At 47.0% G+C, this 26,110-nt stretch overlaps 1 protein-coding gene across 15 annotated transcripts in view; it reads right to left on the bottom strand.

Annotated features, from left to right (window-relative positions):
• Positions 1 to 14,530: 14,530 nt before the first annotated feature.
• Positions 14,531 to 26,110, bottom strand: part of PTPRS (protein tyrosine phosphatase receptor type S) — a 310,037-nt gene continuing 298,457 nt past the window's right edge. For all 15 annotated transcript variants that reach the window (XM_081177568.1, XM_081177569.1, XM_081177570.1 and 12 more), the window contains 4 exons: positions 23,969 to 24,094; positions 20,900 to 21,054; positions 16,979 to 17,114; positions 14,531 to 15,319 (listed from right to left, as the gene is read on the bottom strand). In XM_081177568.1, the coding sequence (XP_081033694.1) occupies positions 15,251 to 15,319; positions 16,979 to 17,114; positions 20,900 to 21,054; positions 23,969 to 24,094 (486 nt within the window). In that variant the 3' untranslated portion in view covers positions 14,531 to 15,250. The remainder of the gene's footprint in view (positions 15,320 to 16,978; positions 17,115 to 20,899; positions 21,055 to 23,968; positions 24,095 to 26,110) is intronic.

Raw genomic sequence — 26,110 nt, 5'->3', positions numbered from 1 at the left:
GAGAACATTATGAAAATGGTATACCGGTGGTACATGACCCCAGTCAAGTTGGCTAAAATATATCATCTTTCTGATAATAAGTGTTGGAAATGTAAGGAGGCAGAAGGGACATTCTTTCATCTCTGGTGGACCTGCCCGAAAGTAAAGGCCTTTTGGGAAATGATACATAATGAGCTGAAAAAGGTATTTAGATATACCTTTTCTAAGAAACCAGAGGCCTTTCTCCTGGGCATGGTGGACCGGAAGGTGCCAAAGAAGGACAGAACCTTGTTTATGTATGCAACCACAGCAGCTAGGATTCTCATCGCTAAGTTCTGGAAAACACCAGATTTACCCACACTGGAGGACTGGCAGACGCAGTTGATGGACTACATGGAGTTGGCAGAAATGACTGGCAGAATTCGAGATCTGAGCGAAGAAACAATGGAGGAGGACTGGAAAAAATTTAAGGACTATTTGCAAAAACACTATAAGTTGTTTGAATGTTAAGATAGTGCACGATTAAGAAACGTTACGCTTCTGCAATTTATTTTAAGCAAATGATAAAGTAAGCATTGATGGAAAAAAAAAACGAGACATATTTGAAACAAAATATTATGTTTATTAAGAATCTTAAAACTAAATTACAAATTTTTGAAATTGGTAACATAATATATTTAAAGGTATAATAAGATGGGAAACAAGATAACAAATTGCTGAACTGGCTAGAACAATGAATGCAATGCTGAGAGGATGTGAGGAGGTCCAAAAGTGAACTGCTGAAAGACGTTAAGGAAAGTTTCTTAATATTTCTTCTTTTTTATTTTTCTTCATATATACATATATAAAAAATGTTTCTTGTATGTTGCCATGTAAACAAATCTGTTAACCTATGAAAAGAAACGCAATAAAAAATTTTTATAAAAAAAAAAAAATGAAGACCATAAGGTCTTCTGTGGGACATACCAGGAGAGGCGGTCCCGTAGGTACGAGGGTCCTAGGCTGTATAGGGCTTTGAAGGTTAAAACCAGCACCTTAAACCTGATTCTGTACTCCACCGGGAGCCAGTGCAGCTGGTAGAGGGGAATTCTTCACTTCAGGAAAGTTGGGCCAGAGCTGGCAGTGACTAACCAGGAGATAGAGAGACCCTGGAAGCTTAGGAGAAGCACTGACTGGGTGTGTAACAACAGGACTTGGTCCGGGAGGTGTGCAGAGCAGGGCAACCAAGATGATCAAGGGTCTGGAAACCAAGGCCTGGAAAAGGAGAGATGGGAAGAGGCATCTTCCAATATCTCAAGGAGCTGCCCCATGGAATTGGGAGCAAGTTTGATTTCTCCTGCCCGGGCTGCAGGACTCAAAACAATGGCTTCAAGTTATAAGAAAGGAGATCGCAACTAAGCATCAGGAATAATATTCTGACAGTAAGAGCTGTTTCACAGTGGAACAGACTTCATCAGAAGGTGGTAGTAGAGTCTCCTTCGTTGGAGGTTTTAAAGCAGAGGTTGGATGTCCACCTGTCATGTATGATCTAATTGAGATTCCTGCACTGCAGGGGATTGGACAGGATAACCCTTGAAGGCAGGTGTGTGTGTGTGTGTGTGTGTGTGTGTGTGTGTGTGGTCCCTTCCAGCTCTACAATTCTATGAACGCAGGCACCCGCATCCTATTGATGAACCATCCCTACTATCTGCCAAGGCTATAATAAAAACTAGGCTGTGGGATATTGAACGCCAAGAACTAACAGTAGCAGCAGAGAAAACATGGATATGAATTTGCTGAACCAATTCTTAAAAGGGATACAAAAAAGGGAGGCGTGAGGAAGTCAGGAAAATAAGTTAACTAAAGATGAGAAATCAAGAAAGAGGGAGTTTTGTTTTCTTTTATATGTGTTTTTCTTTTCTTCTTTTTTGTGTTTAATGTTTGTATTTTTGTATTTTGTAATTTTGTATTTTTCTGTTTTTGTATTTTTCTGAACTTTTCTATTGATAAAACTTAATAAAATATTAATGAAAAAAAGAAAAAAGAAAACATGTCCCCCTCTTTATTTTCTTTTTTTTAATAAGATGTTTATTAATATTTTTTAAAGTATAACAACAAAAAAAAGATATAAACAAAAAAATAATAAAAATACAAAATAAAAATAGTTAAAAGAACACACAGATTTTCCATTACTTGTTTTCCTTTAGCTTGTTTCCCGAACCTCCTCATACCTCCCTTTTTTGTATTCCACTTCCATCTGTTGATTCAGCAAATCCTTACCCTCTTTAATTATCCTAATCTTAAAAATAATAGCATTAAATTTTTACCTATTTATAACCCTTTTTTCTTATTCCCTTAAAGCATTACAGCTGGAAACCACTTAATTTCTATCCAACATCATTCTAACATTCATTAATTTTACAATATTTCTGTAAGTAATCTTTAAATTTCTTCCAATCTTCTTCCACCGACCCTTCTCCCTGGTCTCGGATTCTGCCAGTCATTTCTGCTAGTTCCATATAGTCCATCAGCTTCATCTGCCATTTATTTTCAACTTTCTTGGGCACATGAGTCTAACCACAATTACCTTGAATTTCTGCTCAACCCGCAAGAAAGAAGGGCATTTTCGCTGGCCAGGTTTAATTCAAATCCATCAAACCTTCTTTGGGAAGGTTCTCAGGCAGGGTGGAAGGAGAAAGAACTTAACCATGCGAAGACCACCTGGTGGAAACTCTTAAACACATGGTTCTTAATTGTAAACTATATGCTGATCTCCATCAGCAATTTCTAGATCAACTATGTGTCCCCAGATGGAAACCAGAGTTGGAGGTCATACATTTTCTATTACCGGCGAATGATCACCAAGTTAGTGGCTAAATATCTCATATTTGGTTTATTGTCATCAAAATACACTGCAGACGTCTGATCTCCCTGGGGACCTAGAGATGTGACGATAGACTGCTCTGCCTCCTTTCTTTTAGCAAATGTTTTGCTAAAAGTTTTGCTAAATGTTTACCACTGGGGAAGTGGTAATTCTGTACAGTGGTAACTCAGGTTAAGTATTTAATTCGTTCCGGAGGTCTGTACTTAACCTGAAACTGTTCTTAACCTGAAGCACCACTTTAGCTAATGGGGCCTCCTGCTGCCGCCGCGCCGCCGGAGCCCAATTTCTGTTCTCATCCTGAAGCAAAGTTCTTAACCTGAAGCACTATTGCTGGGTTTGCAGAGTCTGTAACCTGAAGCGTATGTAACCTGAGGTACCACTGTATTGATTTGTTTTGGATGTTTGTATGTGATGTCAATAAAAGATTTGATGATGGTGATATTGATGAACCCTCTTTCTCTCTGAGTTCACTCTCTGGGCTGAGTGGAGAGGGCATTGTGTTAAAAGTGGTTGCAGAGTTGGTTCCAGAGAGCTGGCATTGGGACAGGAATGCTTTTGGCTGCCCCCCCCCCCGGCATTTGCATTCAGGTATTGGGGGGTATTTTGCCCTCCAATGCTCTTTAACACCCAGCTCTGCCTCTTTGTAATACAGTGGTACCTCAGGTTAAAGATGCTTCAGGTTACATACGCTTCAGGTTACAGACTCCGCTAACCCAGAAATAGTACCCCGGGTTAAGAACTTTGCTTCAGGATGAGAACAGAAATCGCACGGCGGCAGCAGGAGCTTCAGGTTAAGAACAGTTTCAGGTTAAGAACGGAGCTCCGGAACGAATTAAGTTCTTAACCCGAGGTATCTGAATCAGGAGCAGCCAAGCAGGTTGGCAAGGTGATGGCCCTATGAGTGAGACAGGTCAGGTACCTATTCTGACAAGGTTGTGCTCCCTTTAGAGAAACAGACACATAGTTTTGGAGCGTCCCTGGATCTTGAGGCACAGGTGACCTTGGTGGCTGGAATTATAGAACTTGGAGTTGGAAGGTTCCTCCGCAATGCATGGATCACAGCTAAAGGCTAGAGGAGCCTTTTATCAGCTTCAGTTGGCATGACAGCTGCATCCATTCCTGGACCAATAATGGTTTGTGCATTGGACCCAGGGCTGGACTACTGCAGTGCAGTCTGTGAGGGGCTTCCCTTGGACTCAGCAGCTAATGCATCTTGTTGACAGCGTATCTGCTGTGGGAGCAGAACTGGCTGTCAGTATGCACTGGGGCACAGTTCAATATTTTTTCTTTTAGCATTTGAGTTCCTAGTCATCTTGGGTCGAGGATTCTAGGTCATATAATAATAATAATAATAATAATAATAATAATAATAATAATAATAATAATAATAATAATAATTTATTTATACCCCGCCCTTCCTGGTTCAAAAACCGGGCTCAGGGCAGCTAACAGCAAATATAAAACACTTAATTGTAAAAGCAGCATAAAATACAGCATAAAAACATGAATAACAATAAAATTCAAAGTTCAGAAATTAATTTAGGGGAAATCCATCTAATAAGCATTAGATAATCCCCAGGGCTAGCTGGCTGAATTGGTCCTACGTGGGCCAGCGAGGAAGCCAGTGGAGAATTAGCTGTGGGGTCTCAGAGCAGGTGATCTTCATAAAAAGGGGAGGGAAGAGAAGGGAAATAAAAGATCAGGCTGAATTCAAATTAAAGGCCAGGCGGAATAGCTCTGTCTTACAGGCCCAACAGAAGGAGGTTAAATCCTGCAGGGCCCTGGTCTCCTGGGACAGAGCATTCCACCAGGTCGGAGCCATCACTGAGAAGGCCCTGGCCCTGGTGGAGGATAGTCTGACTTCCTTAGGGCCCGGGACCTCTAAACTATGATCATTCATGGACCTTAAGGTCCTCTGCAGGGCAGACCAGGAGAGGTGGTCCCGTAAATACGAGGGCCCTAAGCTAAGGGACCACTTCACCCCTATTGATCCTTCCATGGACCCTGCACTCCTCAGGTGGGGGCACTGCAGAGAGAAGTGTACACCCCGGAGGTGTGCTTAGCATGTATTAGAAACTGGGCTTTTAGTGTTGCGGTCCTTGCTCTCTGGAATCCATTGCCAGCTGAAATGAGCCAAGCGCTGAGCACATTGATATTTAGGCAGCTGCTAAAGAAAGCTTTTGCTGAAGTCATTTTACGGCATATTAATTGCAGAAATGGCTTTCTTGCTTTTCATTTATTGAGTTTGCAGTCTTTTGTGTCTTATCGCACTGTGCACTGCTTCAGTGGTTTTGGTTGCAACATGACTTTATAAATCCAACAAGGCTATTTGCCAGAGTTTAGCACAACACAGACCCAAGTTTGCTCCCCTTAAAGGTAAAGGTAAAGGGACCCCTGACCATTAGAAGAAGAGTTTGGATTTGATATCCCGCCTTTCACTCCCCTTCAGGAGTCTCAAAGCAGCTACCATTCTCCTTTCCCTGCCTCCCCCACAACAAACACTCTGTGAGGTGAGTGGGGTTGAGAGACTTCAAAGAAGTGTGACTGGCCCAAGGTCACCCAGCAGCTGCAGGTGGAGGAGCGGAGACGCATTAGGTCCAGTCGTGACCGACTCTGGGGTTGCGGCGCTCATCTCGCTTTATTGGCCGAGGGAGCCGGTGTACAGCTTCCGGGTCATGTGGCCAGCAGGACTGAGCCGCTTCTGGCGAACCAGAGCAGCGCATGGAAATGTCGTTTACCTTCCCGCCAGAGCAGTACCTATTTATCTACTTGCACTTGGACGTGCTTTCGAACTGCTGGGTTGGCAGGAGCAGGGACCGAGCAACGGGAGCTCACCCCGTCGCGGGGATTCGAACTGCCGACCTTCTGATTGGCAAGTCCTAGGCTCTGTGGTTTAACCCACAGCGCCACCCGCGTCCCTTGTTCCCCTTAAGCCCTTCAAAAAGCAAGCCACAACTCTCCTTGTGACTACCAATACATGCCCCATCACTGTTGGGTTTGGCCTGTTACTTTGCTCATTTCACTAAATATTGCGTCCCAGAATTTTGCCACCTTGACGGGGCCATCGCATGGGGATGCAAGATCCTCGTGTTACAGCCCCTCCCAAGCATCGTCATGCACCACTTCTGGGTAGAAGCTGAGACAAGACCTAGAGGGGGACTCGTGGTTGTGAGCAGTAACCCGGGTAGATGCCTTGCTTCTTTCAGCTGCTCGCCCCAGGGGAGCAGCCAAGCGAGAGCAAGAATCAGGCAGGTCCAAAGTCCATTTCTGGGGCCTAATCCGGACCGCCAGGTGGATTTAATCCAGCCCCCACGACAGTATATGTCCTGGGGTAAAATCCAAAAGAAAGCTCAACAACTTTGGTCAGCCCTCACACATTCTTTACTTCATCAAATCTGGCCCTCTTTGAAAAAAGTTTGGGCCATAGCTGTCAATGTTTCCCTTTCTTAAAGGGAAATTCTCTTATTCTGAGGGATACGGGTGGCGCTGTGAGTTAAACCACAGAGCCTAGAACTGGCCAATCAGAAGGTCGGCGGTTTGAATCCCCGCGACGGGGTGAGCTCCCATTGCTCGGTCCCTGCTCCTACCAACCTAGCAGTTCGAAAGCATGTCCAAGTGCAAGTAGATAAATAGATACCACTCTGGCGGGAAGGTAAACGGAGATTCCGGACGCTGTTCTGGTTTGCCAGAAGCGGCTTAGTCCTGCTGGCCACATGACCCGGAAGCTGTACGCCGGCTCCCTCGGCCAATAAAGCGAGATGAGCGCCGCAACACCAGAGTCGTCCGCGACTGGACCTAATGGTCAGGGGTACCTTTACCTTTACCCTTATTCTGAATAGGATTCCTTGCAAGAAAAGGGAAAAGTTGACAGCTGTGGTTTGGGCATCATTGGAGTATCGGCGTTTGCACACTCCTTGTTTGCAGTGCGCAACAATCAGATGTGCATATGCTGCCCACAGGCTTTTGCAGATGTGAGTGTGTGCATTATGCAACAATTCCCTTCCTTCCTCCATGGAGAGAGAGGGTGAGCATGCCGTTTATCTTTCTTGCTTGAAGGCTCCTTCTCCACCTGCATCAGAAGCAGACCAGGTGCGTTGGCAGCTAGCAATGAAAGCCTAGCATATGCTTGTTGCGTGCAATGCAAGAGGCTGCTGTTGAAGTGTGAGAGTGTTAGCAGCTGTGGGTTACTGGGAGGCGGCGTATATAGACTGAGCTCAAAGCCCAAGCCTTATTGAGATTGGATTGCTTTATCCAGCTGTAAATCGCCCCCTGCCCCCATGCTTTTTAGCATCAATAAAGGAGATGCCAAAAAAAGGGGGAAAAAAGAATTTAAGGAGCACATTGCTGCAAGCATAAAAGATCAACAATAATCCTTTTAGACACATTGCTGGAATGAGAGACCAGTTAGGGAAGCAGCCGGACCTTTGGATGATAAAGGCAGGCTAGGTAAAGGTAAAGGGACCCCTGACCATTAGGTCCATTCGTGGTCGACTCTGGGGTTGCGGCGCTCATCTCACTTTACTGGCCGAAGGAGCTTCCGGGTCATGTGGCCAGCATGACTAAGCCGCTTCTGGCGAACCAGAGCAGTGCACGGAAACGCCGTTTACCTTCCCGCCAGAGCTGTACCTATTTATCTACTTGCACATAATAATAATAATAATGATAATAATAATAATAATAATAATAATAATAATAATAATAATAATAATTTATTATCTGTACCCCGCCCATCTGGCTGGGTTTCCCCAGCCACGCTGGGCGGCTTCCACAGAAACCAGAAATACACTAAAATATCAGACATTAAAAACTTCCCTGAACAGGGCTGCCTTATGATGTCTTCTGAATGTCAGGTAGTTGTTTATCGCTTTGACATCTGCTGGGAGGGCATTCCACAGGGCGGGTGCCACCACCGACAAGGCCCTCTGCCTGGTTCCCTGTAGCTTTGCTTCTCACAATGAGGGAACTGCCAGAAGGCCCTCGGCGCTGGACCTTTTATGTGCTTTCGAACTGCTAGGTTGACAGGAGCAGGGACTGAGCAACGGGAGCTCACCCCGTCACGGGGATTCGAACCGCCAACCTTCTGATCTGCAAGCCCTAGGCTCTGTGGTTTAACCCACAGCGCCACCCGCATCCCAAAGGCAGGCTAAGGTGTGCTAAAGGAGGAGGTCGCTGGGCGGATTCTTTGCACCTGCCTTCACAGCAGAGAGACGTAGGGCAGATTCACAGGGAGGAACCAAGGCAAATAGTGGAGACAAAGTTGTAGCCCTAATAGGCAAAATGAAAACCGCCAAACCGCCAAGCCTGGGTGGCATCTACCCAAGAGCTCTTAAAGAACGCCAGTGTGACATTGCTGACCTTGTAACAAAAATATGTAGCTTGTCCCTCAGATCATCCTCTGCCTCCATATCTGAGGATAGGAAAGTAGCCAATGTAGTGTCAATTTTAAAAAGGGGGGAGATCCTGGAAATTTCAAGCTGGTTTGCCTAACCTCTGTCCCAGGAAAACCGGTGGTTGTTGGGAGATTGAATTACCCTAAACGGCCTCGGTCCAGTATACCTGAAGGAGCGTCTCCACCCCCATTGTTCTGCCCGGACACTGAGGTCCAGCGCAGAGGGCCTTCTGGCGGTTCCCTCATTGCGAGAAGCAAAGCTACAGGGAACCAGGCAGAGGGCCTTCTCGGTGGTGGCATCTGCCCTGTTGAATGCCCTCCCATCAGAAGTCAAAGAGATAAACAACTACCTGACATTCAGAAGACATCTTAAGGCAGCCCTGTTCAGGGAAGTTTTTAATGTGTGATATTTTAGTGTATTTTTGGTTTCTATGGAAGCAGCCCAGAGTGGCTGGGGAAACCCAGCCAGATGGGCGGGGTACAAATAATAAATTATTATTATTATTATTATTATTATTATTATTATTATTATTATTACCGAGTATGAAGAACAAGCCTCGCTGAAGTAGAATTAGCATGGCTTCTCACCAACCTATTAAGAGTTATATGAGAATGTCAACAAGTGTGTGGCGGTGAGCTGGCTGACATTGTGTACTTGGGCTTTTGACAAAGGAACTCACCAAAGACTCCTGAGTAAGCTTAGCAGTCAGTCATAGGATAAGAGGAGAGGTCCTCGTGTGAGCCAACAATCGGTTACGAAGCAGGAAACAGAGTAGGGATAAATGGACAGTCCTCCCAATGGAGGGATGTAGCAAGTGGTGTCTCCCAAGGACCTAGGCCTTTTGGCTAGTTCATAAATGAGCTGGAGTTTGGGGTGAGGCAGCCAAGTTTGCCGACGATACCAATTTTATCATGGAGCTTAAAGCAAAAGAGGGCTGCAAAGGAACTCCAAAATGATCTTTCCAAACCGAGCCAATGGGTAAATGCAACTCATTGCAAGCAAGTGTAGAGAGATGCAGGGCAAACAAAACTTAATTTCACATATACACTTGTGGGATCTGAACTTGCAGCGACTGACTCTCCCCATATGAACCCACCTGGACCTTGCAATCATCCTCTGAGACCCTTCTTTGTGTGCCTCCTCCACGAGGGGCCCGGAGGGTAGCAGCACGAGAACAGGGCCTTTTCTGTGGTGGCTCCCCATTTGTGAGATGCTCCCCCCCAGGCAGGCTCACCTGGCACCTTCATTATGCACCCCTATTAGGCACCAGGCAAAAACGTCCCTCCTCTCCCAGGCCTTTGGTTAATTAATCTCTGACCTTCTTAACTGTGTGTGTGTAAGGTTTATAGTTTTTGTTATGTTATTTAATGTGTTTTTTCATACTGTGCCCTGTGATCTTTGGATGAATGGTGGTATTTAAATTTAATAATATTAACAACAGCAGATAGCTGGATGAAGATGCTGACCTAGGGTGCAGCGGCTATGAAAACCCCCAAATTCCATGCTAGGGAGAATTAGGGAAAGAAACTGAAAATAAACTGCTGTCATACAAATCTGTGGCGTGACTGCATTTGGAATAATGCACAGTGTTTTTGGGGAGCTTTCAAAGAGGATTAGACAAATGACAAATTCACCGGGGGGGGGGGGAGGCACTCAGTGGCCACTAGCCACAATGGCGATGTCTGTTTTTCAACATTGTGGATGAACCGCCAGCAAAGTATTGTGATGTACTGGCATATCACAATGTCTGAAATAAGGATGGAAACTACCGTATTTTTTGCTCTATAAGACGCACCAGACCACATGACGCACCTAGTTTTTGGAGGAGGAAAACAAGAAAAAAAAATATTCTGAATCTCAGAAGCCAGAGCAGCAAGAGGGATCGCTGCGCAGCGAAAGCAGCAATCCCTCTTGCTGTTCTGGTTTCTGGGATAGCTGCGCAGCCTGCGTTCGCTCCATAAGACGCACACACATTTCCCCTCAACTTTTTAGGAGAAAAAGTGAGTCTTATACAGCAAAAAATACGGTATGTGGAGGCGAACAGGGTAGATTGTCCTGGCAACTGCTACTATTTAGGGGTCTAAAACGGATGCAATTTTTACTTACCTTTAACGTTTTGCTACAACTGTTAATTTTATAGTAGAGAGCAACAGGAACAGAAGGAATGATGAGAGAAACGATGACTGGCTTAATGCGTTTCCCCCGCATCGGGATTTTTTTTACTTAGCGTGGGCACACCTAGGACTTGTCGATCAGAAGGTTGGCAGTTCAAATCCCCGCAATGGGATGAGCTCCGGTTGTTGGGTCCCTGCTCCTGCCAACCTAGCAGTTCGAAAGCACGTCAAAGTGCAAGTAGATAAATAGGTACCGCTCTGGCGGGAAGGTAAATGGCGTTTCCGTGTGCTGCTCTGGTTCGCCAGAAGAGGCTTAGTCCTGCTGGCCACATGACCCGGAGGCTGTATGCCGGCTCCCTCCGCCAGTAAAGCGAGATGAGCGCCGCAACCCCAGAGTCGGTCACAACTGGACTTAATGGTCAGGGGTCCCTTTATCTAGGACTGTTTAGAGTGGTATCCTAGTGCTTTTAACTGTATGATGTGAATATGGCCTCAAGAGTCAGAATTTCATAGAACTGTAGAGTTGGAAGGGAGTTTTGGTGTTAAGGAAATGATGGGATAAAACGCTGCAAAGCATTGGGTAAGACTTCATAGGTAAAGGTAATGTAAAGGACCCCTGGACGGTTAAGTCCAGTCAAAGGTGACTATGGGGTTGTGGTGCTCATCTCGCTTTCAGGCCGAGGGAGACGGCGTTTGTCCGCAGACAGCTTTTCCGGGTCGTGTGGCCAGCAGGACTAAACCGCTTCTGGTGCAACGGGACCCCGTGGCGGAAACCAGAGTGCACGGAAACACCGTTTACCTTCCCGCTGCAGTGGTACCTATTTATCTACTTGCACTGGCATGCTTTCGAACTGCTAGGTTGGCAGGAGCAGGGACCGAGCAACGGGAGCTCACCCCGTTGCGGGGATTTGAACTGCTGACCTTCTGATCGGCAAACCCTAGAGGCTCAGTGGTTTAGACTACAGTGCCACCCGCGTCCCTAGAAGACTTCATAGACCTGTGGAGGAAGAAGGAACGAACACCTGAGGGTCCTCATTCCACCCCACCGGTTGTAAAACCTCCCTGGAAAGAAATAAAAATGGTTGCCCCAATCAGATCCCTCTTGCCTCCCTCCGCCCACAACCCCCCCCCCACCTTTCAAACAATTCTTCAGTTTTTTTCAGACAATCTTCCTTTAATACAAAGTCAATATATATATCTACATAAACAGTGGCATGGAGACCACTTAAACTGTTTCATTTCGAAATAACAGTGTGATAGCAACAGGGTCTTGCTTTTATACAAAGGAAGGGAGAAAAAGAATTTTTTTTAATTTTTTTAAAAATGGGGGTGGGGTGGGGGGAATAAAAAATAAAAGGTTGGCACACCCAGTTGCCCCCCTCCAACTTCTCCGCTTCCTCCCAAACATCTACCAATATATATGTCCTTAAGGAAATGTTAGGCAACATTGTGGGGGTGGGAAATCTCAAAGACCCCCCCCTTTATCATTATTATCAAGCCAGTAAGTTACTGCTGGGCAATTCTGTCCGCAGCCCCCACCATTGCCCGGGGGTGGGGAGTTTAACCCAGCTGCAAAATTGCAAAACCGAGGAGTGGTGTAATATGTTCTCAACTTTGGCCCTCCAGATGTTTTTGGCCTACAACTCCCATGATCCAGTGGTCAAGGATGCTGGGAATTGTAGTCTCAAAACATCTGGAGGGCTGAGGTTGAGGAAGCCTGGTTCAGGGTGGGTGGTGGGTTAAGCTGTACCCTTTGGTACGCCTTGGCTTCTTCGCTCAGTACCGTAGGAAAAGAAAATATTGCTGCAGAGCTTGGGGAGAAGAGATCGGTTTGTTTGTTTTTTACCGCTATCCAAAAGGTCTTGCTGCCTTTAATCCAGAGAACATGTGGGAAGTAGGAAAAGCCACTCTTTTACAGCCTACGAAGCTCTGGAGGGGCCGGGGAGGGCAGCGTTTAAGCCTCAAAACAACCCTGCGAGGTAGCTTAGGCAGAGAGAGAGAGAGAAAGAAAAAGAAAAAGAGAGATACGGGCACAGTGCCGCCCAGTATGTCTCTGTTAAGGCTGAGCAGGGTTTTGAACCGACATTCAGCACATCCAATAAACTGTCCCATTTTGCAGCGGAAAGCTCTTCCTATGACCCCCCCCCCCGCGAATGCAGCCCTCCAAGCAGTTAATGGCGGTCAGCAAACACCTTGTTTTTTGTTTTCGTTTTAGTAAAGGTAGAGGGACCCCTGACCAATAGGTCCTGTCGTGACCGACTCTGGGGTTGCGGCGCTCATCTCGCTTTATTGGCAGAGGGAGCTGGCATACAGCTTCCGGGTCATGTGGCCAGCAGGACTAAGCCGCTTCTGGCGAACCAGAGCAGCACACAGAAACACCGTTTACTTTCCCGCTGGAGTGGTACCTACTTATCTACTTGCACTCTGAGGTGCTTTTGAACTGCTAGGTTGGCAGGAGCAGGGACCGAGGAACAGGAGCTCACCCCGTCACGGGGATTCGAACCGCCAACCTTCTGATCAGCAAGTCCTAGGCTCTGTGGTTTAACCCACAGCGCCACCCGTGTCCCACCGTGCTGGCTAAAAGCAGGGTGTTTGCTACCGCTGTCCATGCCTTGCAAAGTGGGGAGACTCCCAAGTACAGTTCTATGGATTCACGTCTCTCGTGGTGGCGGACGGGCGCCTGGTTTAAAATGTTCCGTTTTGCCATTGGTCAAGCATACAATAAATGCAGGCTGCCGGAGCGGGGAACGCTACCCCCCCCAAAAAAATTAAAGCGATGGATCCTGTCTGTGCCCCCTCCTCATCCCTCACGCCCCTTATTGGCCAAGCCCCTTGGAAAAGGAAGAAAATAATAAACAGCTAACAACAACAAGAAGCGTAATTCTTTTTTTAAAAAGAAAAGGAAAAACGGCGAAGGTTTGTTTGTATGTGAGCAAGTTAAACCTTTCTTCTTCTTCTTCTTCATTTCTTTTCAAAATGGTAAAAAAAACCCGCAAGATGTAAAAGTAGCAATTATAATCATACGCCATTCCCCGCCTCCCCGCCCAATCTTATCTCACACAGCCATTACACATAACGTTTCTACAGTGAAAAAATAGACTGTCTTTGAACATAATATGAACAAATAAGTAATTTGCTTTTTTTTTTGCTTTTTTTGTGTGTAAATTCGTTGACTGATATTCTCCTGTAATTTTTTTACATGTTTTTTTTAAAAAGGAAAAAAAATACACTATTTTAAAAAGAGAGAGAGACTCAAAATAATAAAAAAAATATGAATGCCACTTGCTAGAGATACATGAACATCTCTTTAAAGAGAGCCACTTGCAAGGTTTTCTCCAGCCCCCCCCCCGCCCCCCACAATTTCCATAAGTCCTGGCTCCTGCCTGTGGGCTGCAGATGGGAGATGATCTTTTCCTCTGTTGATGGTCCCATCAGCCTTGACAACAACGACAAAAAAATCCTCCCCTTTTTTCAAAAGATCCCTCCTGTTCCAGGGGCCTCTGAAAAAACTCACCATTTTTCTCTTTGGCATCTGATGGGAGGGATGGGGAAGGGCACAAAAGACACCCCCACAAAAAAAAACACACACATGGTTTTGCAACAGGAAAGGGAAGGGGGAAAAAAATGTCAGCTTTTGATGTGCTAATGGAATCATGTGGCCTTTTTTTTAATTTTTAAAAAGGTGTTTCATAACATCCACCCGTGAGAGTAAAAGGCTACGAGGGAGCGGAAATGAAACCGAACAGATGTTGGGTTAATTTTGTGTGGGGAAGGGGGTCAAGTGAAAAAGGAGGAGGAGGAAGGGAGTGTGTTTTCCTGACTGAGAGACATTTTGGGTCCCTGATAGCTCCTTATTGCAGTTTTTATTTCGACATAAAAAACCGTGGAATCATAAGGATGTGGAATGTTCCAAGTTTTCGAAAGGTGAGAGATACATGACCGTGTGTGTTTGAGGAACCCCACACTCAGTGCTTTTCTTCTAGGAAAAAGGGGTGCTGGTACGGTGGTGTACCCCCAGAAAAAAGCACACCCCACCTTTCTGCAGGTTGGCAAAACATATATCCACCATTGAAATCAGAGGTTGCAATCCCCTCCAAAATAAAATAAAAGAGAATGCTTGCTGGGTGAAAGATTGGCTCAGTTGGTGCTCAAGGCTGGCGGATTCTTGCTTTCTGTCCCAAACCCTCTTTCTCTCTCTCTGTTCCTGTCTGCAAAACAACAACAACAACAAGAACCCTGCGAGTGGCTTCCTCTAAAACTCACCAACTAGATTAGTATGCAAACCGAACTCTTAAAACGCGAGTGTGCCAGGGGCCATGCTTGTCGTTCCTCGCCGGCCCCCGCCTGGTCCGTTCTTCCGTTTGGCCGCTTTCAAGGTGTGTGTGTGGGTGGGGGGGCTCTCTCTCTCTCTCGGATGTTTGTTTGTTTCAAAAATCCCGCCGAAGCGCTTGGGGTCCGTCCGGGACCGCTCCCCCACGCCGCAAACACCACATGAGGTAAGAACGACAAGTTCACCACTTTTAAAGAGAAAATGGGGAAGGGGGGTGGACACTCTCCATCTGAGCTGCCTCAGGGCAGGAGAGAGAGGGAGCTGGAGGCAGCCCCATAGGTGCAGGGTTTGCTGGGGGGGCCGCGGAACTGCTGGCCACTTCACTAGCTGATTGTCCCCCCCCACTGTAGCATCCAAAAACAGGTTGGGGGCTGAGTGGGCACAGGCGGCAGCTTCCTTCGGAATTCAGTCTGCGATTTTCTTTTTATTTTCTTTTTTTCCTAATAGAAAAAGGTCAAAGTTCACCTCTCTGGCTCGAAAAGACCTTCCAGGACTGCAAGTGGTCAGAGTCCGTGCAACGGATGGCTTTGTTTTTTTGTTTTTTTCTGTTTCAGAGTTGGCGTTTTGCTGTGTTTTATGTTGCATAGTGATCAAAACTGCCCAGATATTCCAGTGCCGCTTGGTAGCAGAACTGATATTCATCCTGGAAGGAAATAAGGAAAAAGGGCAAGTCATGCCTCATGTTATGTCCGCTTCATGTTACGTTCTTTCAGGTTACGTCCTGCGGCGACCCGGAAGTACCAGAAAGGGTTACTTCCGGGTTTCGCTACTTGCGCATACGCAGAGGCGCAAAATGACGTCATGCGCATGCGCAGAAGCGGTGAATCGCAACCCAGACGTGCCGCTGCGGTTGCGCTCTTTTCATGTTGCGAACGGGACTCTGGAACGGATCCCGTTCGCAACCAGAGGTACCACTGTGTCTGTTTTTATTTTATTGATATACCCGCCTCCCTTTGTCTTACGATCTCAGGGTGGATAAAAACACAAGATGAAAGCACAAATAGATAGTTAAAACAAAAGCAACAAAGCAATAACACACACCCTTCCCACAAAGACATTTAAAGCCTGTAGAATATGAATCTATCAGCCCAAGGCCTGGTTGAAGAAGGAACATTTTTGCCTGGCGCCTAAAGATATAATGAAAGCGCCAGGCAAGCCTCCCTGGGGAGCGAAGAATGAATGAAGTTCAGGTTTTTATAATTATTATGAATAACCAGCCTTCCCTTCCGCCAAAAAAGTGAAAAATAAGTACAGCGAATACTGATTATTGCTATGAATTTTTATCTCTGCCCATGCTGCAACGTGATGTTGCGCCAGAGCAACGCAGGGAAACTTATATTGATTGATTGCACTTGGAATCACAGCTGGAAGGGACCCCGAATCATTCTGCCCAATATGGGGCTCAAAACCAAAACCCTCATGCTTGACCGACTGAACTTCCCCACCCCTTCTCTCCAAGGAGCTCAAAGGGGCAGATCCGTGGTTCTCCCCCCACCTCATTTAATCCACAACAACCCTGCGAGGTAATAATAATAATTTATTATTTATACCCCGCCCATCTGGCTGCGTTTTCCCAGCCACTCTGGGCGGCTTCCAATCAAGTGTTAAAAACAATACAGCATTAAATATTAAAAACTTCCCTAAACAGGGCTGCCTTCAGATGTCTTTTAAAGAGAAGATAGCTGCTTATTTCCTTCACATGTGAAGGGAGGGCGTTCCACAGGGTGGGTGCCACCACCGAGAAGGCCCTCTGCCTGATTCCCTGTAACCTCACTTCTCTCAATGAGGGAACCACCAGAAGGCCCTCGGCGCTGGATCTCAGTGTCCGGTCTGAACGATGGGGGTGGAGACGCTCCTTCAGGACCGAGGCCGTTTAGGTAGCTTAGGCCGACTGGCCCCAGGTCACCCAGCAAGCTTCATCGGTGTTTCTCAAACTCGATCTCCAGCTGTTTTTGGACTACAACTCCCATCATCCCTAGCTCTCAGGACCAGTGGTCAGGGATGATGGGAACTGTAGTCTAAAAACAGCTGGAGACCCGAGTTTGAGAAACACTGCTCTAACCACTAACTCAACCGCATCATCCCTTACTACTTCAGAGCAGGAAGAGCAGTCGGCTGCCGGCTCTGCCGCGCAGCCTTCCTTCCTGTTGCCACTGCACAGCTGCTGAAGGGACTCCCTGCCCAAACTCTGCCGCTCCAGAGGAGGCAGGAAGGCTGCCTCTCGCCCCCGCGGCCAGGCAGAGGAGTCCTGCTCCCTGAGTCCAGCCAGCAGGGGGGAAACACACCCTTTCTCTTTGTTTACCTCTGTCTGCACCATGGCAGGCCTCTGCGTCCGAAGCATCTTCACCGTCTGGAAGATGTCCACCACGCCCTCGTAGCGCATTCTCTCCAGGACGATGCTGAGGGTGATGAAGACGCCGGTCCTACCCACGCCAGCGCTGCAAAGAGGAGAAAGGGAAACATAGTGGAATTGGAAGGGACCCCGCGCTTAGGACGCGACGCTCGGAAACCTCCCTGGGAAGAAACAGGAGTCTGTGCGTCCCCCCCAAAACCAGCCCCCTCCTGACCCCCCATCTTTTAAAGCAGGCACGTCCGACTTTGAGTAGGGTGTGATCTACAATCAATATCAAAAACTGGCAGTGATCTACCAGCCTCCGAAGTCATTTAAGTTGAAGGAATGAATGAGATTTCACAGATACAGTAGTTATATTTGGATATCATCATGAGCGATCCAGTTGTTAGATGGACAAGTACGATACGATAATCTTTATTGTCACTGTCCCGTACAGAACAATGAAATTGAAAATCTACGCCAGACATTCAAAAACCAACAAGGAAGCAGATGAAGCTGACTGTATGGGACTGGCAGAAATGACTAGCAGAATCCGTGACCAGGTAGAAGAGTCGGCAGAAGAAGACTGGAAAAAATTTAAGGACTATTTACAAAAATATTGTAAAATTAAGGAATGTTGAATGATGTTGGACTGAAATTAAGTGGTTTCAAGCTGTAATTATGATAAAATGGTTTTCTTTTTGTAAGCAAGAATTTAAAGTTATAATAATCTAAGATGTTGGAGAGAAAATAAGGTGTTTCTTTTTTTTCTTTTTAAGCTGTAATGCTTTGAGATAAGGATTTGCTGTATAAACAATTTGAACTGGATATACAAGAAGGGGAGGTATGAGGAGGTCGGGGAAATAAGTTATGAGAAAATAAGTTGTGAAACTTATGTGTTTTTAATGTTTTTATGTTTGCTTTTTTCTTTTCGTTTGTAAAAAATTGGAAACTCTAATAAATATTTTTTAAAAAAACAAAAAACAAAAACCAACAAGGAAGTTGGGGGGAAACGCTGTCTGATTTGTTCAGTCTCTTTTCCCTCCTTCCCTCTGTGGTTTCTGGCGAAACGGCTGCTGCGCGCCAGAAAAAAGCAAGCAAGCAAGTCTCGCTTAAGGCTGCTTATTTCCTTACAGCTCTACACGCAGATCTGCCTGTTTGGATATCTGAACCTTTTGCTGTGTAGAGCGAGGCTTGGGCACGCTACACAGACTCAGGTTTGGATAGGTGAATCTTCGCATAACCAACATTTGGATAGCAGGAGCTGTGTGTATGTTTAAAACAAACAAACGCGAATGCTAACAATGCCCAAAAAGGAAAAAGCTATTACCACTGTTGCCTGCGCAAAAATAAAAAACCAAAACCCGATTGCAAGAGACGAAACTGACAAGCTGGTGAATTTCTGCCGCACATGTCTCTCTCCGCACCCGAGACGACTGACACAGACTTCTCTCTCAGGACCAAGTCGGCGCTTGAGAGTGAATAGCTTGTCAACTTTGCCGTCCTCCTAGTCGCTTGGCTGGTCTCGCTCGCTTCCTTGAGGTGTAGCTCGAGAGGCGAGCGGGGGAACGGGGCTGGGGGGGGTGGAGAGGGAGGAAGGCTCACACAGACAATATATATTCCGCACGACGACTTAGCAACTGCGATGCTAAGTCTGAAAGCCAGCAAGCAGAGTGCTTGGACGGGGAGCCTTTAATCTCTCCAGTGGCGCGATTAATCAACTAAGGCTTTAATCGCAGATTAACAACAAGCCACTGCCCAGGGGATTTGGTGCTCTTGAAGGAGTTTGGCGGGGCGGGGAGCAAAATAATAATTCAGGACCGGGGCTTCCGTGGGCATAAATTGGACAGGGCGGGCGGGAAGAAAAGGGGTCTGTTTGCCACACTTAGGGAGAGCTACTCCTTTGTTTGGCCATCGCATGTTTTGAGACACCAACCCCACCCTGGAGTCCGTAATAAAGCCAGCGACATCCGGCCGTTAAGGCAGAGTAGATGGGAAAGTTGTGGCCATCAGTCTTGGGGGCATCGGTTGAATCACTGCAATGCACTCTATGTGGGGCTGGTCTGGAGCCTGCAGCCGGTGCAGAACATGGCGGTTAGACTGCAGCGTACAACACCCCGATTGCGGGATCTGCACCGGCTACCAATTTGCTCCCGGCCCAAGTTTAAGTGTTCATCCTGACAGCTCAGGATGGCAACCTTTTTATCTAGACAAACCTTCGGAAAGCATGCATGAGTTTTACTCTAGCCTACTGTGGCTTTTGGGACGCGGGTGGCGCTGTGGGTTAAACCACAGAGACTAGGACTTGCCGATCAGAAGGTTGGCGGTTCGAATCCCCGTGACGGGGTGAGCTCCCGTTGCTCAGTCCCAGCTCCTGCCCAACTAGCACTTTGAAAGCATGTCAAGTGCAAGTAGATAAATAGGTACCGCTCTGGCGGGAAGGTAAACGGCATTCCTCTGCGCTGCTCTGGTTCGCCAGGCCGGGAGCCAGCGCTGTCTGGAGACACTTCCGGGTCATGTGGCCAGCATGACTAAGCCGCTTCTGGCGAACCAGAGCAGCACACGGAAATGCCGTTTACCTTCCCACTATAAAGCGGTACCTATTTATCTACTTGCACCCGGGGGTGCTTTCGAACTGCTAGGTGGGCAGGAGCTGGGACTGAACGACGGGAGCTCACCCCACCGCGGGGATTCGAACTGCCAACCATACGATCAGCAAGTCCTAGGCACTGAGGTTTTACCCACAGCGCCACCCGCGTCACATCTCCTATAGCCATTTCTAATTATTGTTCTCGCTTGTACTTTACATACTTAATCCATGCAAATCAACATATTCTTTTTAGAGCAGTGTTTTTCCATATACTCCTCAAAACATCTGAGGTTTGATGGCTCATAACTCCACTTTCTTCGGGGGGGGGGGGTGTGATGTGACACCATAAAAGTATTTATCAATGGAAAAGATGATTTAATGAAGAATGTAACACAACAAAGTTTGTTCAATTATCTGTGTTCTATCAAAGGTTATAGCCAAATGACCAGAAAAAAGGAAGCACAACTTGCTTAGGTTGATATGCAGTTTTTGTTCATTTGAATGCAGCCAGTGAGAATGGGTGTTTAGAGAGCCAATCAGGTGTTATGTGCCATCAAACGTCGGAAATGCACTTTCCCCAAAAGGTTCCACAATTCTGGCCACTAGTGTATGTGCTGTGGGAAGGAAGACTTTATCTGTTCTGAATCGTTCAACATTCAATTGAGAGGGGATTTTTATATATGACTATCAGACTTTGAAAACTGCACCAAGTCCCATCAGTTTTGCTGAATGCATTAAACCAAATAGTTCAAAATGGATTTCGAATGAACGTGCAATTAACTGTTACGGTTTGGGAGTTCACTGTGCTATTACTTTCCTCTGCGGCTTCCCTGCAAACTGCTATTCCAAATAATGCTTTTCATAGGGGTAGCGAGGGGGATATTGGGGATGAGTCTGCGGGACCTAGTTGGTGGTGGCCCCCCAAAAAAGTTCAGAAAGCACTTGGCACAATTAGAAGCTGGCCTTGAATAACTGCCACCGCCCTCAAATTAAGAGAAAGAGAGAGGGGAAAAGGATACACGATAAAAAGTCTGCATTTTGGGGCTAAGTCCTGTGCTAATGCCAAGGATTTAGGGAGGCGGGAAACTCCAGCTTCCCATCCAATCAGGAGACAGCCCCTCCACAGAGGCTTAAGCTTAGCATCAAAGGATGGCTGAACAGCCCTCTTTCCATTCCAAGGTGCAAATTAAGCAGGGGGAGAATTTGCAAACGGCGGCTTTGAGCTGGATTATTTCCTTCCGCCGAGTTGGTGTTGCTGGTGCCAGGACTGCTCCTCAACTGCTGCCTGCGAAGGGGCTTACCTGCAGTGGACGGAGATGGGTCCGTCTTGGCCAAACTGCTCCTTGGTTTTATGCACCTGCCCGATGAAATCAATGAAGCCTTCGCCGGACTTTGGCACGCCTTGCTCTGGCCAGTCCGTGAATTGGAACTGGCGCACGGTCCGTGACTGGCCATCCTGGGGGTGGAGAACGGGGAGAGGGAGGAAAAAAACACAACACCTCTCTGTTAGGCTGGGGGGGAATGCAAGGGAATGAAATTGAGTTTGAATCCTGTAAGCGGGAAAGCGAGATTTTTGAGAGCTGAGCGATGGCTGCGGACTTGAGCAAATTTGATTTGGGTTCTTTCAAGCCCCCAGCTGGCTGGCATTTCCTCCGCAGCCAAGCTGGCCTTGCCTGTGAAGGATGAATAAAAGATTTTAATTTAACTGTATTGCTTTTTCCTCCCACTCTCCCTCCTTCTCAGGGGCAAGGGGCAGCCTACGAGGCTCCTTCCCTTCCACTTGGCTCAGATTTTTGGCCCTCCCTTAAAAAGTCCGCATGAAGAAGACGAAGAAGAGTTTGGATTTGATATCCCGCCTTTCACTCCCTTTAAGGAGTCTCAAAGCGGCTCACATTCTCCTTTCCCTTCCTCCCCCACAACAGACACCCTGTGAGGTGAGTGGGGCTGAGAGACTTCAGAGAAGTGTGACTGGCCCAAGGTCACCCAGCAGCTGCAGGTGGAGGAGCGGAGACGCGAACCCGGTTCCCCAGATTACGAGTCCACCGCTCTTAACCACTACACCACGCTGGCTCTCCACCAGCCTTCTAACATAAACACATGCACATTTTTTGAGATGCCATTTCACCTAATGCAATAAAGTTTTGACTGTTATATGCATTTTCATGCACGCTTGACATCAGGGCGTTGTTTTTCTGTTTTGTTTTGCATTTTTGCACATGAAGAACTGCGTGGCAACATTTGGAAGAGTGCAAATTTCAAATCATTTGTTAGGCCCGCACATCGTTTTGAAAAGTGTGACCTGGGCAAATTCGCATTTAAATGCGAAGCGAATTGAGTTCCCTCCATCTCTTTATGTGCGCCAGCCACCCCTAGCTCCTTTTTGTAGCAAGGGCAGGTTGCCCTGTATGTTTCTGTGTGTGCTTAAAAAGCCACACACGCGAACAACAGGAAACCGTTTCCAATCAGACACTTTCTGTACAACTGGCGACGGTGTGTGCATGCATCCCAAAACGTAATAATCTTTTGAAATGAGTTCAAAGAAATTACACAGTGGGAAACAGGCGGCTGCTAGGAGGAATCGCAGCAGCGGCTCCATCGTCAGAGCTCACGCAGTACGAATTGCGGGGGGCCTTGCATCGCTGCAGCTTCGTGGCGGAGAAAAATTGCGATAAGCCGACAGGAGGGAAAACAACATCATCAGAACAGCCAGCGAGGGAGAGAGGTTAGAATGAGAGCAGCATTGTTTCAAGAGAAAACAGTGCGCCATTTCTCTCTGGCTCCAGCATGACAAAGTTGAGAGAGGACCAAATCTCAGGAGTTAAGAACATGTGCTGGGCATGCAGAAGGTCTCGGTTTAATCCTCAGCATCTCTAGGCAGGGCTGGGAGAAACACCTGAGTCCCAAACGTTTGGCAAACTCCTGCCCAGAAACCTATGTGGATCCAGGATTGGGACTCAGCTGCAAATAAAACACTTTAAGTGTGTTTTAAGTGCAATATACAACATGTGACACTAGATGGCGATGATGAGCCTTATGGAAAATTCAATGTGCAGTGGTACCATGGAAGTCGAATGGAATCCATTCAGGAAGTCCATTTGGCTTCCAAAATGTTCGGAAACCAAAGCGCAGCTTCTGATTGGCCGCAGGAAGCTCCTGCAGCCAATCGGAAGCCGCAGAAGCCCCATTGGACATTTGGCCTCCAAAAATAGTTTGCAAACCGGAACACTCACTTCCGGGTTTGCGGCGTACGGGAGCCAAAACGTTTGAATCAACCAAGGTACAAATGTATTTTTAAAAAGGCTTTTAAAATAGCGTTTTCAGAACATTTTTTAAATATGTGTGTAGATCCAACCTTGGCCTCCACAGTCACTTACGGACTCACTGCTAAGACCTAAGCTCAACAACAAAAAATTGAAGATCATGGCCACTGGTCCCATCACCTCCTGGCAAACAGAAGGGGAAGAAATGGAGGCAGTGAGAGATTTCACTTTCTTGGGCTCCATGATTACTGCAGATGGTGACAGCAGTCACAAAATTAAAAGACGCCTGCTTCTTGGGAGAAAAGCGATGACAAACCTAGACAGCATCTTAAAAAGCAGAGACATCACCTTGCTGACAAAGGTCCGTATAGTTAAAGCTATGGTTTTCCCAGTAGTGATGTATGGAAGTGAGAGCTGGACCATAAAGAAGGCTGATCGCCAAAGAATGGATGCTTTTGAATTCTGGTGCTGGAGGAGACTCTTCAGAGAGTCCCATGGACTGCAAGAAGATCAAACCTCTCCATTCTGAAGGAAATCAGCCCTGAGTGCTCACTGGAAGGACAGATCCTGAAGCTGAGGCTCCAAGACTTTGGCCACCTCATGAGAAGAGAAGACTCCCTGGAAAAGACCCTGATGTTGGGAAAGATGGAGGGCACCAGGAGAAGGGGACGACAGAGGACGAGATGGTTGGACAGTGTTCTTGAAGCTACCAGCATGAGTTTGACCAAACTGCGGGAGGCAGTGGAAGACAGGAGGGCCTGGCGTGCTCTGGTCCAGGGGGTCACGAAGAGGCGGACACGACTAAACAACAACAACAAATTTTAGGTTAAGTCTGCTGCAACTGGATTTCTTATGGACAGGGCCAATCCTGAATGTATTGGATTTGTGGCCATTATGGTCATTTGCCTTTAGTAAATTACATGAAATGCAATTGCCTCTGGTCTATTTTGGGGGGAATCCTGCAACGTGTTTAAGTTTTTACTCTGCTAACTGTATGCTGGAATCTGCTCTGGGTCAACAGTGAGTAGAATTTGGCGACAATATGGCCCCAAACTGACCAATGGCCTTCCTTGGCGTGCTGAGCACCAACGGCGCAGAGTGTGGACTCACCCTGGCATCGGTGACCTTGAACTCCCGGAGGATGTATTGAGGCATGTTGTATTCAGCCATGGGGTCGACCACAAAGTACTGGTACCGGGCGGACCTCTCGGCTGGCCAGTATTGGTGGCACTTTTCCTGTTGGCCCAAAGAGAAGGAATCACACCTTATTCGTAGCCCATCTTTCGCCGTATACTAGACAGACCCCTTCACCCTGGCCTTTTGTGGACACTCGAGAGCAGCCGTTTAGCGGCAAACTCAGGTGGGCTCTTTCACAAGAGTCATCCAGCCATACCCCCCTCGCAACCACACCCCTCTTAAGATCACACAGCCTTCTAAGCTTATACATAATCTTACAATCATTGTATTTTTCGCTCTATAAGATGCACCAGACCACAAGGTGCACCTAGTTTTTGGAGGAGGAAAACAAGAAAAAAAATATTCTGACTCCCAGAAGCCAGAACAGCAAGAAGGATCGCTGTGCAGTGAAAGCAGTGATCCCTCTTGCTGTTCTGGCTTCTGGGAGAGCTGCGCAGCCTGCATTCGCTCCATAAGACGCACACACATTTCCCCTTACTTTTTAGGAGGGAAAAAGTGAATCTTATAGAGCAAAAAATACGGTACTAAATAACAACAATTAGCATTGCGACGATCAGGGGATATCTGCCTTTCAGCTTTATCTATTTCCTCTGCACGGTTGATTTGGAATCCTCCAATAATCCTAATTTTAAAGAGTTCTTTCCTTGGAGTTCCAGCGTACGTAACAAAACTTGGCATGCCATTCTCTTGAAATGGAAGGAACCTTGTATTTTCAGCGTTCCTAAATGGCTTAGCTCCGGACTTCAGAGGACAACTCCTTGCTGTTCTCAAGAATGACCCAAGGAGCCCATCCTTGGCGGCCAAGTACAAAGGGCGAGGAGGCCCCCAGACTCCCCTTTCTTGCTGATCCGGCAGCTGTAGGTTGCTGGAGACGGGGACCCCCTGCTACACAAATGGCAAAGGGTCTTGCCCCTTTTAGGACCCACACCCTAGCTGTGGTCACAATTTGCTTCGACTGCTCTATTTTATATGTTGCTGCAAGGCATCCCTTGGACCCCTCGGCAAAGGCTGCAGTAGTGATCACAACAATTTAATACCACAGCTACGAAGGAAGGCCCACCTGGCTTCTGCAATCTATCCTGCTTGACCTAAAAATACAAACCCCAATTTGCATTCCCCACGGAAGCTAAACATAGTGCAATTAGGAAAAACAGGCTGGGTCTGCTTAGGGAGATGCCAAGCTGCAGATTTTATCGGAGGGCAGAGAGTTGTTCCTGTGTTGCTTTGGGAAAACAAGGTCACTGACCCTGCTCTTAAGACCCAGAAATGTTTTGGAAGTAATTCCCTGCCGGCTCCTTCCCTCCACCTCTTCCGGGACTTCTATCTGATGGTGAACATCGCCAATGTACCTTTCCCCCATTTCTGCTTGCCCCCTTTCCCACGTTTCTTTAGGGAAAGAACCGCGCGGTGGCAGGCGAGAATTCTACCACTGAACCACCAATGCAATAGCTTATCTTAAAGTTTTCAGTGCCTATACGCTTATTGCATTTATAAATTGTAAATTCATTGTTGTAAAGGTAAAGGTAAAGGGACCCCTGACCATTAGGTCCAGTCGTGGCCGACTCTGGGGTTGCGGCGCTCATCTCGCTTTATTGGCCGAGGGAGCCGGCGTACAGCTTCCGGGTCATGTGGCCAGCAGGACTAAGCCGCTTCTGGCGAACCAGAGCAGCGCCCGGAATCTCCGTTTACCTTCCCGCCGGAGCGGTACCTATTTATCTACTTGCACTTTGACGTGCTTTTGAACTGCTAGGTTGGCAGGAGCAGGGACCGAGCAACGGGAGCTCACCCTGTCACGGGGATTCGAACCGCCAACCTTCTGATCGCAGGCCCTAGGCTCTGTGGTTTAACCCACAGCGCCACCCACGTCCCAATTTATTGTTGTACATTGTTTTAAATGTTTGTTTTCCTTCTGGGATTGTACCCCCAAGTGTGTTTTATAAGCTGGTCTCCCACCGTAATAAATTATCTATCTATCTATCTATCTATCTATCTATCTATCTATCTATCTAACTGCACCGTGCTTTAAATGTCCAGTGCAGATAGGAGCTTCAAGCT

This window comes from Podarcis bocagei (genome assembly GCF_964188305.1).
Source record: "Podarcis bocagei genome assembly, chromosome: 18".
Lineage (NCBI taxonomy): Eukaryota > Metazoa > Chordata > Lepidosauria > Squamata > Lacertidae > Podarcis > Podarcis bocagei.
The sequence above is the reverse complement of the archived record's forward strand: the minus strand, read 5'-3'. Positions and strand labels throughout refer to the sequence as shown.